The 12,377-nt window shown below is 38.8% G+C and overlaps 1 protein-coding gene across 1 annotated transcript in view; it reads right to left on the reverse strand.

The window, feature by feature from the left end:
• Positions 1 to 6,805: 6,805 nt before the first annotated feature.
• LOC103590554 (cytosolic beta-glucosidase) overlaps positions 6,806 to 12,377 on the reverse strand; it is a 133,218-nt gene continuing 127,646 nt past the window's right edge. The window contains exon 5 of the mRNA XM_008572806.1: positions 6,806 to 7,478. Within this exon, the coding sequence (XP_008571028.1) occupies positions 7,276 to 7,478 (203 nt within the window). The 3' untranslated portion in view covers positions 6,806 to 7,275. The remainder of the gene's footprint in view (positions 7,479 to 12,377) is intronic.

Genomic DNA, 12,377 nt, shown 5'->3' on the forward strand with positions numbered 1-12,377 from the left:
TTTTGGTATCAGGATGATGTTTGCTTCGTAGAATTTGTTTAGAAGCTAGGTATACCTTCGACTTGATGATTTCCATTCCTTTGGGTATATTCCCAGTAGTGGGATAGCTGGATCGTATGGTAGATCTATCTTCAGCTGTTTGAGGAACCTCCAAACCATTTTCCATAGGGGTTGCACCATTTTGCATTCCCACCAACAGTGTATGAGAGTTCCTTTTTCTCCGCAACCACGCCAGCATTTATCTTTCAGCGTCTTTTGGATTTTAGCCATCCTAACTGGGGTGAGATGGTATCTCAGTACTGTTATTTTTTATATTGTAGTGTCTTCCCTTGCCCATGAGGCCATCCCTGTGCACCCCAGCTAACAGAGAGCTCGCATATACAACTCTCACTCTCTGGGAAATTCACCTGGAATCCTTCGTTATAATTTCGTGTCTCTATCCTAGTTCCCCCACCAGTCCATGGACTCTTCGGAGAGGATCTGGTCTTGTCTGCAGTGTTGCATCTCTACAAAGTATTGCACAGTTTAGTTTAATAAGTATGTACTGATTCAGCTGTTGGACACCCTCAACTCTAATGATAACAAAAGTAATTGTGTCTTCCAGAGTCTCGTTCAGCATTTAAGAGTTTGAAAGTCATCACTCCTGTCCTAATGACAAGAAAAAAAAAAAGCCAAACAAGCTGAAAATTAATATGTCTTCTTAGATCCATCAGAGAATTACGGTCATAGAAAAAAGCCACTACTGAAGAAACTGGACAGACAGACAGACAAAACAGTAAATCTCAACTTACCAGAGCACATGCCACGAACGGAAACCTCTGTGGAAAACTGAGGTAGTCCCAGAGTAGGAAAACCTAAACTGTAATTCACAAATTGCTTATCAGTGTGGACAAGTTTCAGAGTTAAAAATAATGGTTCACACTAACTGTGCTGTTACTATGTTCCAGGAACTGCTCTAAACACATTATTTATCAGCTTACTTAACAATCGTAACAGCTTTGTGAGAAAGGCTATCCCCATTATACAGATGGGGAAACTGAGGCACAGGGAATTTTAGTAAGTTGCTTAATGTCACTTGGCTAGTTAACATTAGAACCAGGATTTAAATCCAGGTGAACTGGTCCAGAGCCTGCACTCTTAATGATGACACTATTTTGCCTGGTACCAGATCGTAGTGGATAGAATCATGTCCCCTCAAAATTCATTTAAGCTTGAATTGTGTCCCCCAAGTTTTATGTGTTAGAAACTTAGTCCCCACTTTGACTGTTAAGAAGGTGGGAAATCCTACTATGGTAATTGAAAGTGGAGCCTTGAAGAGGTGATTGGATTGTAGGAATGTACAGTAGAGAATGGATTAAAATGGTGGTCAGGGGCATGGTTCTGAGCACTTTAAAAGAAGAGGAGAGTCTGTCTCTCTCTCTGTCTCCCTCTCTCTCTCTGTTTCCACCATCTTGCAATGTGAGACCCCTGGGTCACTGTTGCCACCACTGGATGTGTTCCCTGGACTTTGGACTTCCCAGCTTCAGAAACTGTAAGCAATAAATTTTGTTTTCTTTATAAATTACCCAGTTCCATGTATTCTGTTATAAGCAATAGAAATGGACTAATTTAGAAAATTGGTACTGAGAGTGGGGTGTTGCTTATAACATACTTGAAAATGTGGAAACGACTTTGGAACCAGGTGTTGAGGAGAGGCTGGAGGAATTTGGAGGAATAGGCTAGAAAAAGCCTAGATGCTGGTGAAAGTTTAGAAGACAAAAAAATCAGGGAAGGTTTTAGAGTTTGGTTAAATGGTGGGGAGCAGAATGCTGATAGAAATATGGACAGTAAAGACCATTCTAAGGAGGTCTCAGATAGAAATAAGATGGAGTTTATTAGAAACTGGCACAAATATCTCCCTTGCTGTGAACTGGCAAAAGAATTTGACTGCATTTCTTTTGGACTTTGCAGAAGTTGGAACTCTGGAGTTTTGATCCAGAGTATTTGGTGGAAGAAATTTCTAAGCAGCAAAGCATTAAAGAAGCTGCATGGCTGCTTGTAACAGTCTATGCTGAGTTATGGCAGCAAAGGCATGACATAAAGCCAGGATTTAAAAGGGAAGCAGAGTGTAATGATTTGGATAATTCACAGCCCAGCCATGTGGTAGAGAAGCAGGTAGCATTTTCAGAAGAAAAATTCAATAGTACTAAGAAGATTAACACAAAAAAAGGGGATAATCAAGAGAAGGGGGAAAGGCCCTGAACATTGCAGAAACTTCTGGGGCAACCCTTCCATATCAGGCCCTAAGGCCTAGGGAGACAAAATGATCTTGGAGAACAAGCCTGAGGCATCCTCCACAGGCTCACTGCTCAGGGCCACCTCGGGAAGCCGCTTCTAGCACCAGCACCCTCACTGTTTTGGCTGCTACAGCCATAGCTAAACTGGCCCCAGATGTGGCTGGACCTGCAGCTTTGAAAAATGCAAGCTGGAAGCCTTGGAGGCATCCACATGGTGTTAGGTCTGCAAGACTCACAGAATGCCAGAGCTGTGAATGTTTGGGAGCCTCCATCCAGATTTCAAAGGTTGTATGGAAGAGCCTGGGGACCCAGGAAGAGATCTGTCACAGGTGTGGAGTCACCACAGGCAACCTTCACCAAAGCAATGCCAGGCTGAAATGGGTTGGAGTTGCAGCAGAGATATCCCAACAGCGTAATAACTTCGTGTTAGGTCTGCAAGACTCACAGAATGCCAGAGCTGTGAATGTTTGGGAGCCTCCATCCAGATTTCAAAGGATGTATGGAAGAGCCTGGGGACCCAGGAAGAGATCTGCCACAGGTGTGGAGTCACCACAGGCAACCTTCACCAAAGCAATGCCAGGCTGAAATGGGTTGGAGTTGCAGCAGAGATATCCCAACAGCGCCATGCCTAGTGGAGCTGTGAGAATGGGATCGCCATGGAGACCCTAGACTTGTGAGCTACCAGAGTGGAATGACAGCCTAGGAGAGCTAAAGTGTGGCCTGACACCAGGAAAGTCATAGCAGCCGAACTGCTCAAGGACTTGGGGGCCCAACACCCACAACAGCATGCAGAGGGCATTGAACATGGAGTAAAGGTACGTGATTCACCATCTTTGAGATTTAATGCCTTCGCTGCTGGGTTTTGGACCTGTTTGGGATGTGTTATCCCTTTCTTTTGGCCTATTTCTCCCTTTTGGAATGGGAATATGTACCCTATGTTTGTCCCACCATTGTATCTTGGAAGTAGATAATTTATATTGATATCACAGATGGGACTTTGAACTTTGGACTCTTGAGTTGAACCAAGTTAAGACTTTGGGGATGAAATGAATATATTTATTTGCATATGAAAAGACATGAATTGGGGGAGGGGGCAGAATGTAGTGGATTGAATTATGTCCCTCGAAAACTCATTAAGCCTTGAATTGTGTCCCCCAAGTTTTATGTATTTAGAAACTTCATCCCCACTGTGACTGTTGAAAGGGTGTGAAATCCTATTATGATAACTGAAAGGTAGAGCCTTGAAGATGTGATTGGATTGTAGGACCATGTCCTAGTGGATGGATTAAAAATGGTGGTCAGGGGTGTGGTTCTGAGGGCTTTAAAAGAAGAGGAGAATCTGTCTCTCTGCTTCTACCATCTTTGCAATGTGAGACCCTTGAATTACAGTCACCACCACCAGATGTGTTCCTTGGACTTTGGACTTCCCAGCATCAGAAACTGTAAGCAATAAATTTTGTTTTCTTTATAAATTACCCAATTCTGTGTATTTTGTTATAAGCAATAGAAATGGACTAATACACAGGTACCAACAGTCACTCAGGCAAGATCACATAATACAGACACTGGGAAAGCCTGGGAAAATAGGCCCTACCTACCCTCTTCAACAAACACTCCTCAGTTCTCACAGTTCGGAATTACTCTTCTGCAAGACCCTACCACGGCACTACAACCATACCTCCCATCTCACCTACTGCTGCGGTTTATAAGTTTTATTTTCCCTTCTCGCTACCGTAACCCAATTTCTGAAGGACATCATAAAGTGTCTCTATATCAAAATTTCTTCTAATTTCATTTTTTAAAGCTCATCATGCTTTGTTCCCTGTACTTTATCCCTCCCAGGACAACTAGAACCTAAAATATTGTGATCAGTGATGAATATGTGTTCTCCAGGTGAGGTGTATTGCTGGTAATTAAACAGTATTAATTCCATCAGCTTTGATTTATATTCTGCTCTCTCAGTAATAAGCCTCAGTATTCTATTTTCTTTCTGCCTAGCACTGAGTAATAGAACTGGTGTTTAAGGATTATCATATAAATCTACTTTTTGGTTAGTCAGTGTTGGAGACATTTTTCAGTATATTACAACTGTATTCATTATTCCTTTGTTCATAAAAATAATTAAAAGCTATAGCCCAAACACAAATTCCCAGAACACAGAAACCTCCACTGCCAAATACCAAGGTTGCCAGCTTCTTAGTTTGCAGGGGATTTTTTTAATGAGAACTCATATCTTCTCATTCAATAAAGGGCTTAGGTGGACAGTTCCTTCTAGCATTCTCAGGAGTTATAAAACTAAAGCCCTAAACATCAAAAATGAAAATAGGGTACTGTTATTTTATGTTTGTTTTTAGCAATTCAGAAATGACTGGCCCTAAAATAAAAACAACCAAAATAATAATAATAATAATTCTCTTAAAAGTAATCCCCAGGATGTAAATAAGATGTGTATATACCCTTATTTAAAGAAATAAGGCAAGGAATAAAGAGATAAAGACATACAAGTAGATCCACTTCATCATTGTGATATCCAAGTTTTCCCTTAGATAAAAAAAAGACATAAAACGTGCTTTACGAGCCTCGGATGACCTTCAAGACATCTAAGCACAGTAACTATGGATTTTTAAATGTAATTAACAACTCCCGTTTTTCTATTTAAAGAATTCAAGTTCTGGTTTCTCAACAAGCAAAACCCAATCAATCCTGTTCTCAAATGCTAATACAAGCACTTTGAAAATAACATTAATTGAAATGCTGCAGGGTCTGTTAGGTTTTTGGATGGTGGATTATCTTTACCCCTGTCACCTTTAACCTCGTGGCATAGAGAAGCACCCTTTGTGTGATCCATCTCTGGGACAAAGAACTGACTTTTGAAACCCAGCAGAGAACTGCAGAAGACCATAGAACTGTGAGAAACCTTAGGCGCTCCAGCTAGAATGTTTATTTCACCTGGTAGACAGAACGTGACAGATTGTTTCATTTACAGCATTATATTAATTTTCTGGTTTTGGTAACAAAAATACAGTGCTCATTTGTACTGTTGTAAAACTTGTAAATATGCCCTGTAGGATAAGTAATATTCAAAGCAACATCCTAATTAAAAGGAAAACTCAGTTGTCTTGCAAAATAATATAAGAGGGCACATAAATTGTAAATAAGATACATGGTAAAAATGAAAAAGACAGGCTGGATAGGAGAGGAATGAAATAAGATTTGGAAATGTGCTTCTTAAATGAACACAAATTGTGAGATAATGTCTCATTGAACAATAAAAATAACAAACCAGTAGTAAAGATGTAATAGAATTTCCTGTGTATACCATTTTAATCTTAATATAATTTTCCCCAGTGCATCCACGTTTATTGAACTACTACGACCATTTCTTTCTCACTCTGTCCAAAGTTACTGAGAATGTGGTTTTTGCTGTAAATAATTCCCTGATTATGAACATGAAAATGATCCAGAAATTGACCACAGTTTATAAAAGAAAAAGTGACATAGCATCTGCTCAGGGCCAAAAGCCCAAAAGTATGCTCTGTTTTGTTAGGGAAGCAGAGTGAGAATACAGAAAACTACCTTCCCCACTTCCTCTTGTTTTAAGATGACTCCACAACATTGTTTCTTTTTCCTCTCTTCAAAAAATGCATAAGACTTCCATGGCACCCCAACCTACAGTGTGCTGGACAGAGAATAGGGCTGATACCAAGGAAGTGCCAGGTCCAGTTAACAAGTACTAATGAGACTTGAGAAAGATGCACAACAGTACAGACTCAGTGTCTCAGTCTGCAAATGGGGATGAAAATACTTACCTCTTAGCTTCAAGGCTGATACATAAATGGATGTTTAGTAAATATTACTGAAATATGGATGTGAGGGTCCAAACTTCATATATGTAATAGATTGGTTGGAGAGAAGGCATGGAGACCAGAGGGAGCCCTGCATCTACTACTGACCCCTAATGAGGAAGCTCAGTAAAATTCCCAACTCCAATCAACCCCATATACATCTCAGACATTTCAGCTACAAATGTAATGATTCTTCACCTCACCTTTGCTCACACTCATGTTGGTCATTCAAGTCATGTATTTATTTTATGAAGTTCTAAGTATCTAAATTTTTTTCTAAATACCCAAAAGTAGAAGCCATGCCCTGCTTATTACTTTGCTTTTAATCAGGTGTCATTCTGCAATAGGAATCTTTTTTGCCAAACATCAATACTCAAATACCTTTTGTATCATTCAAAGTCTAATTTATTTTATTATTTTATTATTATCCAAAAGTTCATGAGGCAAGCGAAAAATGTGCTTGTTCAAGTGTGCCAAATATATTAACAAATACATTTTATAATATAGGTTATCAATTAATTCCTTTGTTGAAAAGAATGCATAACTATGTAATATAATTAACCTTAAGCTAAACAGTAGAAAAATTATGGATCACACAGTATTGAATCTACTAAGCAAAAGTCACTTATGTAACCAGAATAAGTAAGCTCATAAACAAGTATTCTTATAATAAGTGGTCTTCTGTTTAGCTTGGACTTTTTTAAGCTAAACAGTAGAAAAATTATGGATCACACAGTATTGAATCTACTAAGCAAAAGTCACTTATGTAACCAGAATAAGTAAGCTCATAAACAAGTATTCTTATAATAAGTGGTCTTCTGTTACAGTTGCTAATCATGAGCATCTTATCTTTATAATCTTTGCATTATTTTTTTCTAGAAAAATTTGTAAAGATTTAAAGTTTCCAAGTCTATCTGATTTTTTAATATAAAAATCAATTTTATTGATTTTCTATTCTACTTTTTCCAAACCTTATGGATCAAAATACAATTAAAGTCAAGGCTATAATTAATACATCCCCAGGCATTACATATCCACACTTCTTAATCACAGATCCACTGGTATGAGCTGTTGATTACAGAGGCAACTTGAAGTTGGTTTCCTTTCCAGAAGCAGAGGACTCTTCTCCAGGTGACACTTCCCAGCCATCTTTCTTAAGGATTTGCTTCTAGCCCATTGTTCTGGATGATCTTGGCATACTCCTTGGCTGATGTATAAGGGACTCGGGGTCTAGCTGGGTCTTCAAAGTCAACGTGGAAAAGACCAAACCGACTACTGTATCCGCTGTTCCACTCAAAGTTATCCAGAAGAGACCATGCACAATATCCTTGAAGATTGACTTTGTCAAGTTGTATAGCTGAAATTTTTTAAGAAAGAAAAATTACCATTTCTGGGAAGGTTTTATGAGAACACAGACAAAATCACTGATGAGCAGTATAGGTCTCTTTCTCCTGCTCTGCAGGGGATCACAGTAGGAACAGACAAAACCTGCTCTCTGTACCCTTTTTCACACAAAAAAAATTATAAGTATGTGAGGTAATATGTATGTTAATTAGCTTGATTTAGCCATTCCACAATGTATACATATATCAAAGCATCATGTTTTACACAATAAATATATATAATTTTTATTTGTCAATTTTTAAAAACTTTCCTTTTTCAGTTTCCTGCTTGAACTAACCAAGGGCTTCACTGAAGAAGTTAAGTTATATATTATTTTAATTATTTGGTTATTCATTCATTTTGATATTTGTTTTATTTATTCATTATTTTTTGAGCATTTTTCTAATACTTACTACTTTTCAGGTACAAAGATACACACATACACACAGAGTTCCTCCCTAGTACCTAGAAGTGTGTTTAGTAGACTCTGTCCAGCTTCTAAACACAGCCTCAGGATAGTCCAGAAAGTTCATTAGTAAATTGGAATAGGTGACAATAGCATGCCTGGGGAAGCTCCAACACTTACCTTGTGTCCCTATGTCCAAACTAAGACACGTCTTACAATTCTGGAAAAAGAACCTCCAAAATACAAATAGAACACAGCTCTGGTCATGAATGAGTCATAGAATGAGTAGGCACAAAAGTGCTATAGCATCCTGTCTCAATCCAACTGGGTGGCTATAAAAGAATACCATAGACTGTGTGGCTTATAAACAATAGGAATTTATTTCTCACATTTCTGGAGGGTGGGAAGTCTAAGATCAAGACGGTGGCAGATTCAATGTCTTGTAAGAAACCACATCCTGTGTTCACACAAGACCATCTTCTCACCATGTCATCATATGGCAGAAGGGGTGAGGAAGCTCTCTCACGTCTCCTTTTATATGGACACTAATCCCATTCATGAAGGCTATATCATCATGACCTAATCACCTCCCCAAATCCCCACTTCCTAATATCATCATATTGGGAGCTAGGATATCAACATGAATTTGAGAAGAACACGATATTCAGTCTATAGCATATCCCCTCTGCCTCATGTCTAAGCTCGGAATGGTCCTTAAGCCCTTTCAGAGCCAAAACAATGGATAATCTCTCCAAAAAATATGCATATGTACAAACAGAATATTCTATATAATTTCATTTGTGAGTGCCCCAAAGCCCATTCATGGACTCCATGTTAAGATGCCAAGGTAGGGAGAATTCTCTAAATAGTTTTACACTAATTTCCATTATTTTATTCAGGGAATTGAGCTCACTTTTTATTAGTATTTTTAGTTTGGTAAAACTCTAGGGTTGTGTGAATCTTTGCGTTGAGCATTTTCTTTTTTAAAACCAGAATAAGTAAACCCAATCTATGGGATGCACTAATATCTGTGTCTCAGTGCGGAAATTACATGAAAAGGCAGGTTTGATTTACAAGATAGACATATTCCTAAATAAACTGGGTGAAAATGAGCATTCATATAATAAATCATTTTAACTGTACTGGGGATTACTTTCAACCAAAATAACTCCTCTAGCTAAACATTTAGCAAAGCAAGACCAGCCCTTTAATTTTTTCCTTGGAATCAACCTGTATTTTTCAGGTCTCTCAAAAATACTGTACCATATTCTACTACACCTGTGTTAGTCTCTAGACTTTCTTGGAATTTTTTTTTTTTTTTTGGCTGCAGATATTCCATAGACAAAAGGTGCTTGACAGGTTAATTGACACACAATCCCTTCACATTTGTGCATGAAGTCATGCAAAGTATTTTGCTTAGAGAGTGCCTTACAAAAGGCCTTGAAACAGGAATTAAGCCAAGCTGAACTGGATCTTTTTAGATATAGTATTGTTGGAAAATGAAAAATGTAGCATTCACACACATTAAGCTTTGCAGGAATAAAAGAATTTACTAGATATTCCTTCTTTTCCTACTTGTCCACATGTGCCCTCTATGTCACCCATAATCTGGAAAATATCATTTTTTAAGTAATCTCTTTTTTAAAATTTAAGTACTGGATAGCATATCTCTAAGAATCAAAACAACCAAAGCCAAATACCAGACCAGGAAACAACAATCTTCTCTGCCTTGTAATTCAATCTGGGGACATGTGAGAATCTGCATATTTCCTTTCTTATTTGCAGAACTCCTGTCCAACAAGAAAGACTGCCAGGTATAAAGCCAGACAGTTTCTGAAAACACACACAATCCCACTGATCATGCATAGAAGGATTGATTCATGTGCTAAACCAGGGGGGAAAAACGATACCCTGCCTGCTTGGAAAGGAAGAAAAAGGAAATCTTGACAATTTCATTGTTAACTGCCAGGAGTTCCGCAGCAGGCACTAAACTGCCTGAGTGACACTGGTGGATGCCTCTGCATTTTCATTGCAGGAACATTCAAGTAGAGAATTACCTAGCTACGGCTGAGGAGCTAGCCTGCTGGAATCCTTCTCACCACGCCACCACTGGGAAAAATTACAAAACTGCACTGGAACTTACACGCCTCTCCTCTTCCCATCTCTTCAAGAATGTAAAAAGACCATCATCCCATTTCTTGTCACCATGATTTATGAGGTCCCACATCTTGACAGGGAAGAAAACACTTCTATGAGTTCACTTTCTTTCTGTAACCAGAGTTGGAAGCAAAGTAAACACAGACTGGCAGGAACGTTGGATGGGTACAAAGCATGCTAGAATAAAAATGTCACCCATCACAGAATCAGAGTTTGGTCTTGGACTGAAAAGCCAGTGGAAAGGGTCTCACAGTTAGCAGGTTGGATGTAATGATGCAAGGAGAAAAATACCTAAGCCTTGCTAACATGGTACAGTTTGGGTCAGGCTGTTCTACTTATAAAAACCCCATGCTGGTGTAGTACACACACACACATGCATACAGGCATACACACACACACACACACACACACGCTCACACTCACACTTCCCAGAGTTAGCCAAACTGAAAAGTTTGAGGACTGCCAACCAATCATAAGACTGCCCTCACTTCATACACCCACTGCAAGTTCAAGACCAAACTGAAAAGGTTGAGGACTGCCAACCAATCATAAGACTGCCCTCACTTCATACACCCACTGCAAGTTCAAGAGGTTCCCAAAACCACCTTAATTTGGGTAATTTGCAAGGACTAACAGAACTCACTAAAAGCTGTCATATTCATGGTTATGGTTTACCAGGGAAGCACACCTGAGCTTCCTTGTGCAGTTTTTATTGGAGGCTTCATTATATAGTCATGATTGATTGATTGATTTCCCATGTGGATGAACTTAGTTTCCTGGTGAACTGATACCAGGTGACCCAAAGCCTCCACTCCAAGTCACAAGGTTGGTCTTTCTGTCATGTCTAACCCCTGACCCTAAACAAAGACATTTTTATCAAGTATGACATAGATTACCTCCTGGACATTGAGGGCAAAGGCCAAACCACTCTTTGGGGAAAGTCACACACTAGACACACACACGTGCACAATCATACACACACAGAGACACATATACACTTATTATAGAAACTCATTATTTCATGGGACTGGGCAGAATCTTCTCAAGTTACTGGTTTATGAAGCACCATAATTATGCCTGTATTTGTCACATTACAAAAGTCTAGAAATTGGGAGTTCAGCATCGATGGGATTTATTACCCAGTAATTTATAAACAGAGATAGCCTTAATTTTCAGGATTGTCTAGGACTTATATAAGATACCCATGAATGTGGCAAAACCATCAAGTTATCAGACAAATCACTAATTCACAGACCCAAGCTGCCATGACAACAACCAGTGGAAGGGTGGCAGCCTCACAGAAAAAAAAAAAAAAAAAAAAAACCGAGAGATAAAACTCCAGGAGTGAGTGGGAAGGAAATATGTAGGCCTTTAGATTTCTGTGTTCAGCTAATGGCAGGCTACGTGATTTCTGCAAATCCTCCTAAAGAAAACAAGTAGAAGATGCAGGACACAATTTTTAAAGTAAATCTTTAAACCAATGGAAAGCTGAAAATTTCCAAGGGAATTACCAGGTCAAATTTGAAAGTAGGATTTGTAGATATGGTAGCTATATTAGCCTAATGGAATTTTCCAATCTTAGGAAATCTGAACCTTTTCCTTTTTTCTGGGATGAAGTTAGGTATCAAATGGATCACACTAGATGGAAGTCTAGTATGATACCTACACACAGAAAACTAAGACCCCAAAAGACCCAACCCTCAAAGTAATGGTGAGAGTGACCCAGAAGCAAACTAGTTATTGGGAAGTCTTGGAGTCATCTGATGGTTCAGCAAAGTCTTTTCTGGATCTTAGATTGAGGTGATCTCAGACTGTAGTACCCCCAAGTGCCTGGCAGATGCACATTCAAATTCTTTTTGAAGGGAGGTACCTATTCAAAACCTCCAATTATTATTACAAATATTTTTAAGTATGATCATCAGCACATAATCAAATACAATGAGACAGACTGGAAAAATGATGATGTTTAAAAAAAGAAATTATCAGAATCAGCAGAAAACAGAAAACAACTTACAAAGCTCTCAGTTATCAGAATTGTCATACAGACTATACAGTAACCATGTTCACTGTGTTTAAAGCACAGAGACAAACTTGAAATATTGTCAAGGTTTAGGAACCTATAAAAACCGATGTGAACCTCTACAGATGTGGCTTTTAATCTCAGATGCACCAGTTACTTGCTGAAAGGGGCCTCTCATTTCTCACGGGTACAATGGAAACACTGCTATATCCTTTTAGGGCTGCTGTAAAGATTAAATAAAATAACATGAACCCCAGTAAAATACTCAGCCAATGCTGGGTTTCTGTTGT

Source organism: Galeopterus variegatus, unplaced genomic scaffold, assembly GCF_000696425.1.
Source record: "Galeopterus variegatus unplaced genomic scaffold, G_variegatus-3.0.2 Scaffold837, whole genome shotgun sequence".
Taxonomy (NCBI): domain Eukaryota; kingdom Metazoa; phylum Chordata; class Mammalia; order Dermoptera; family Cynocephalidae; genus Galeopterus; species Galeopterus variegatus.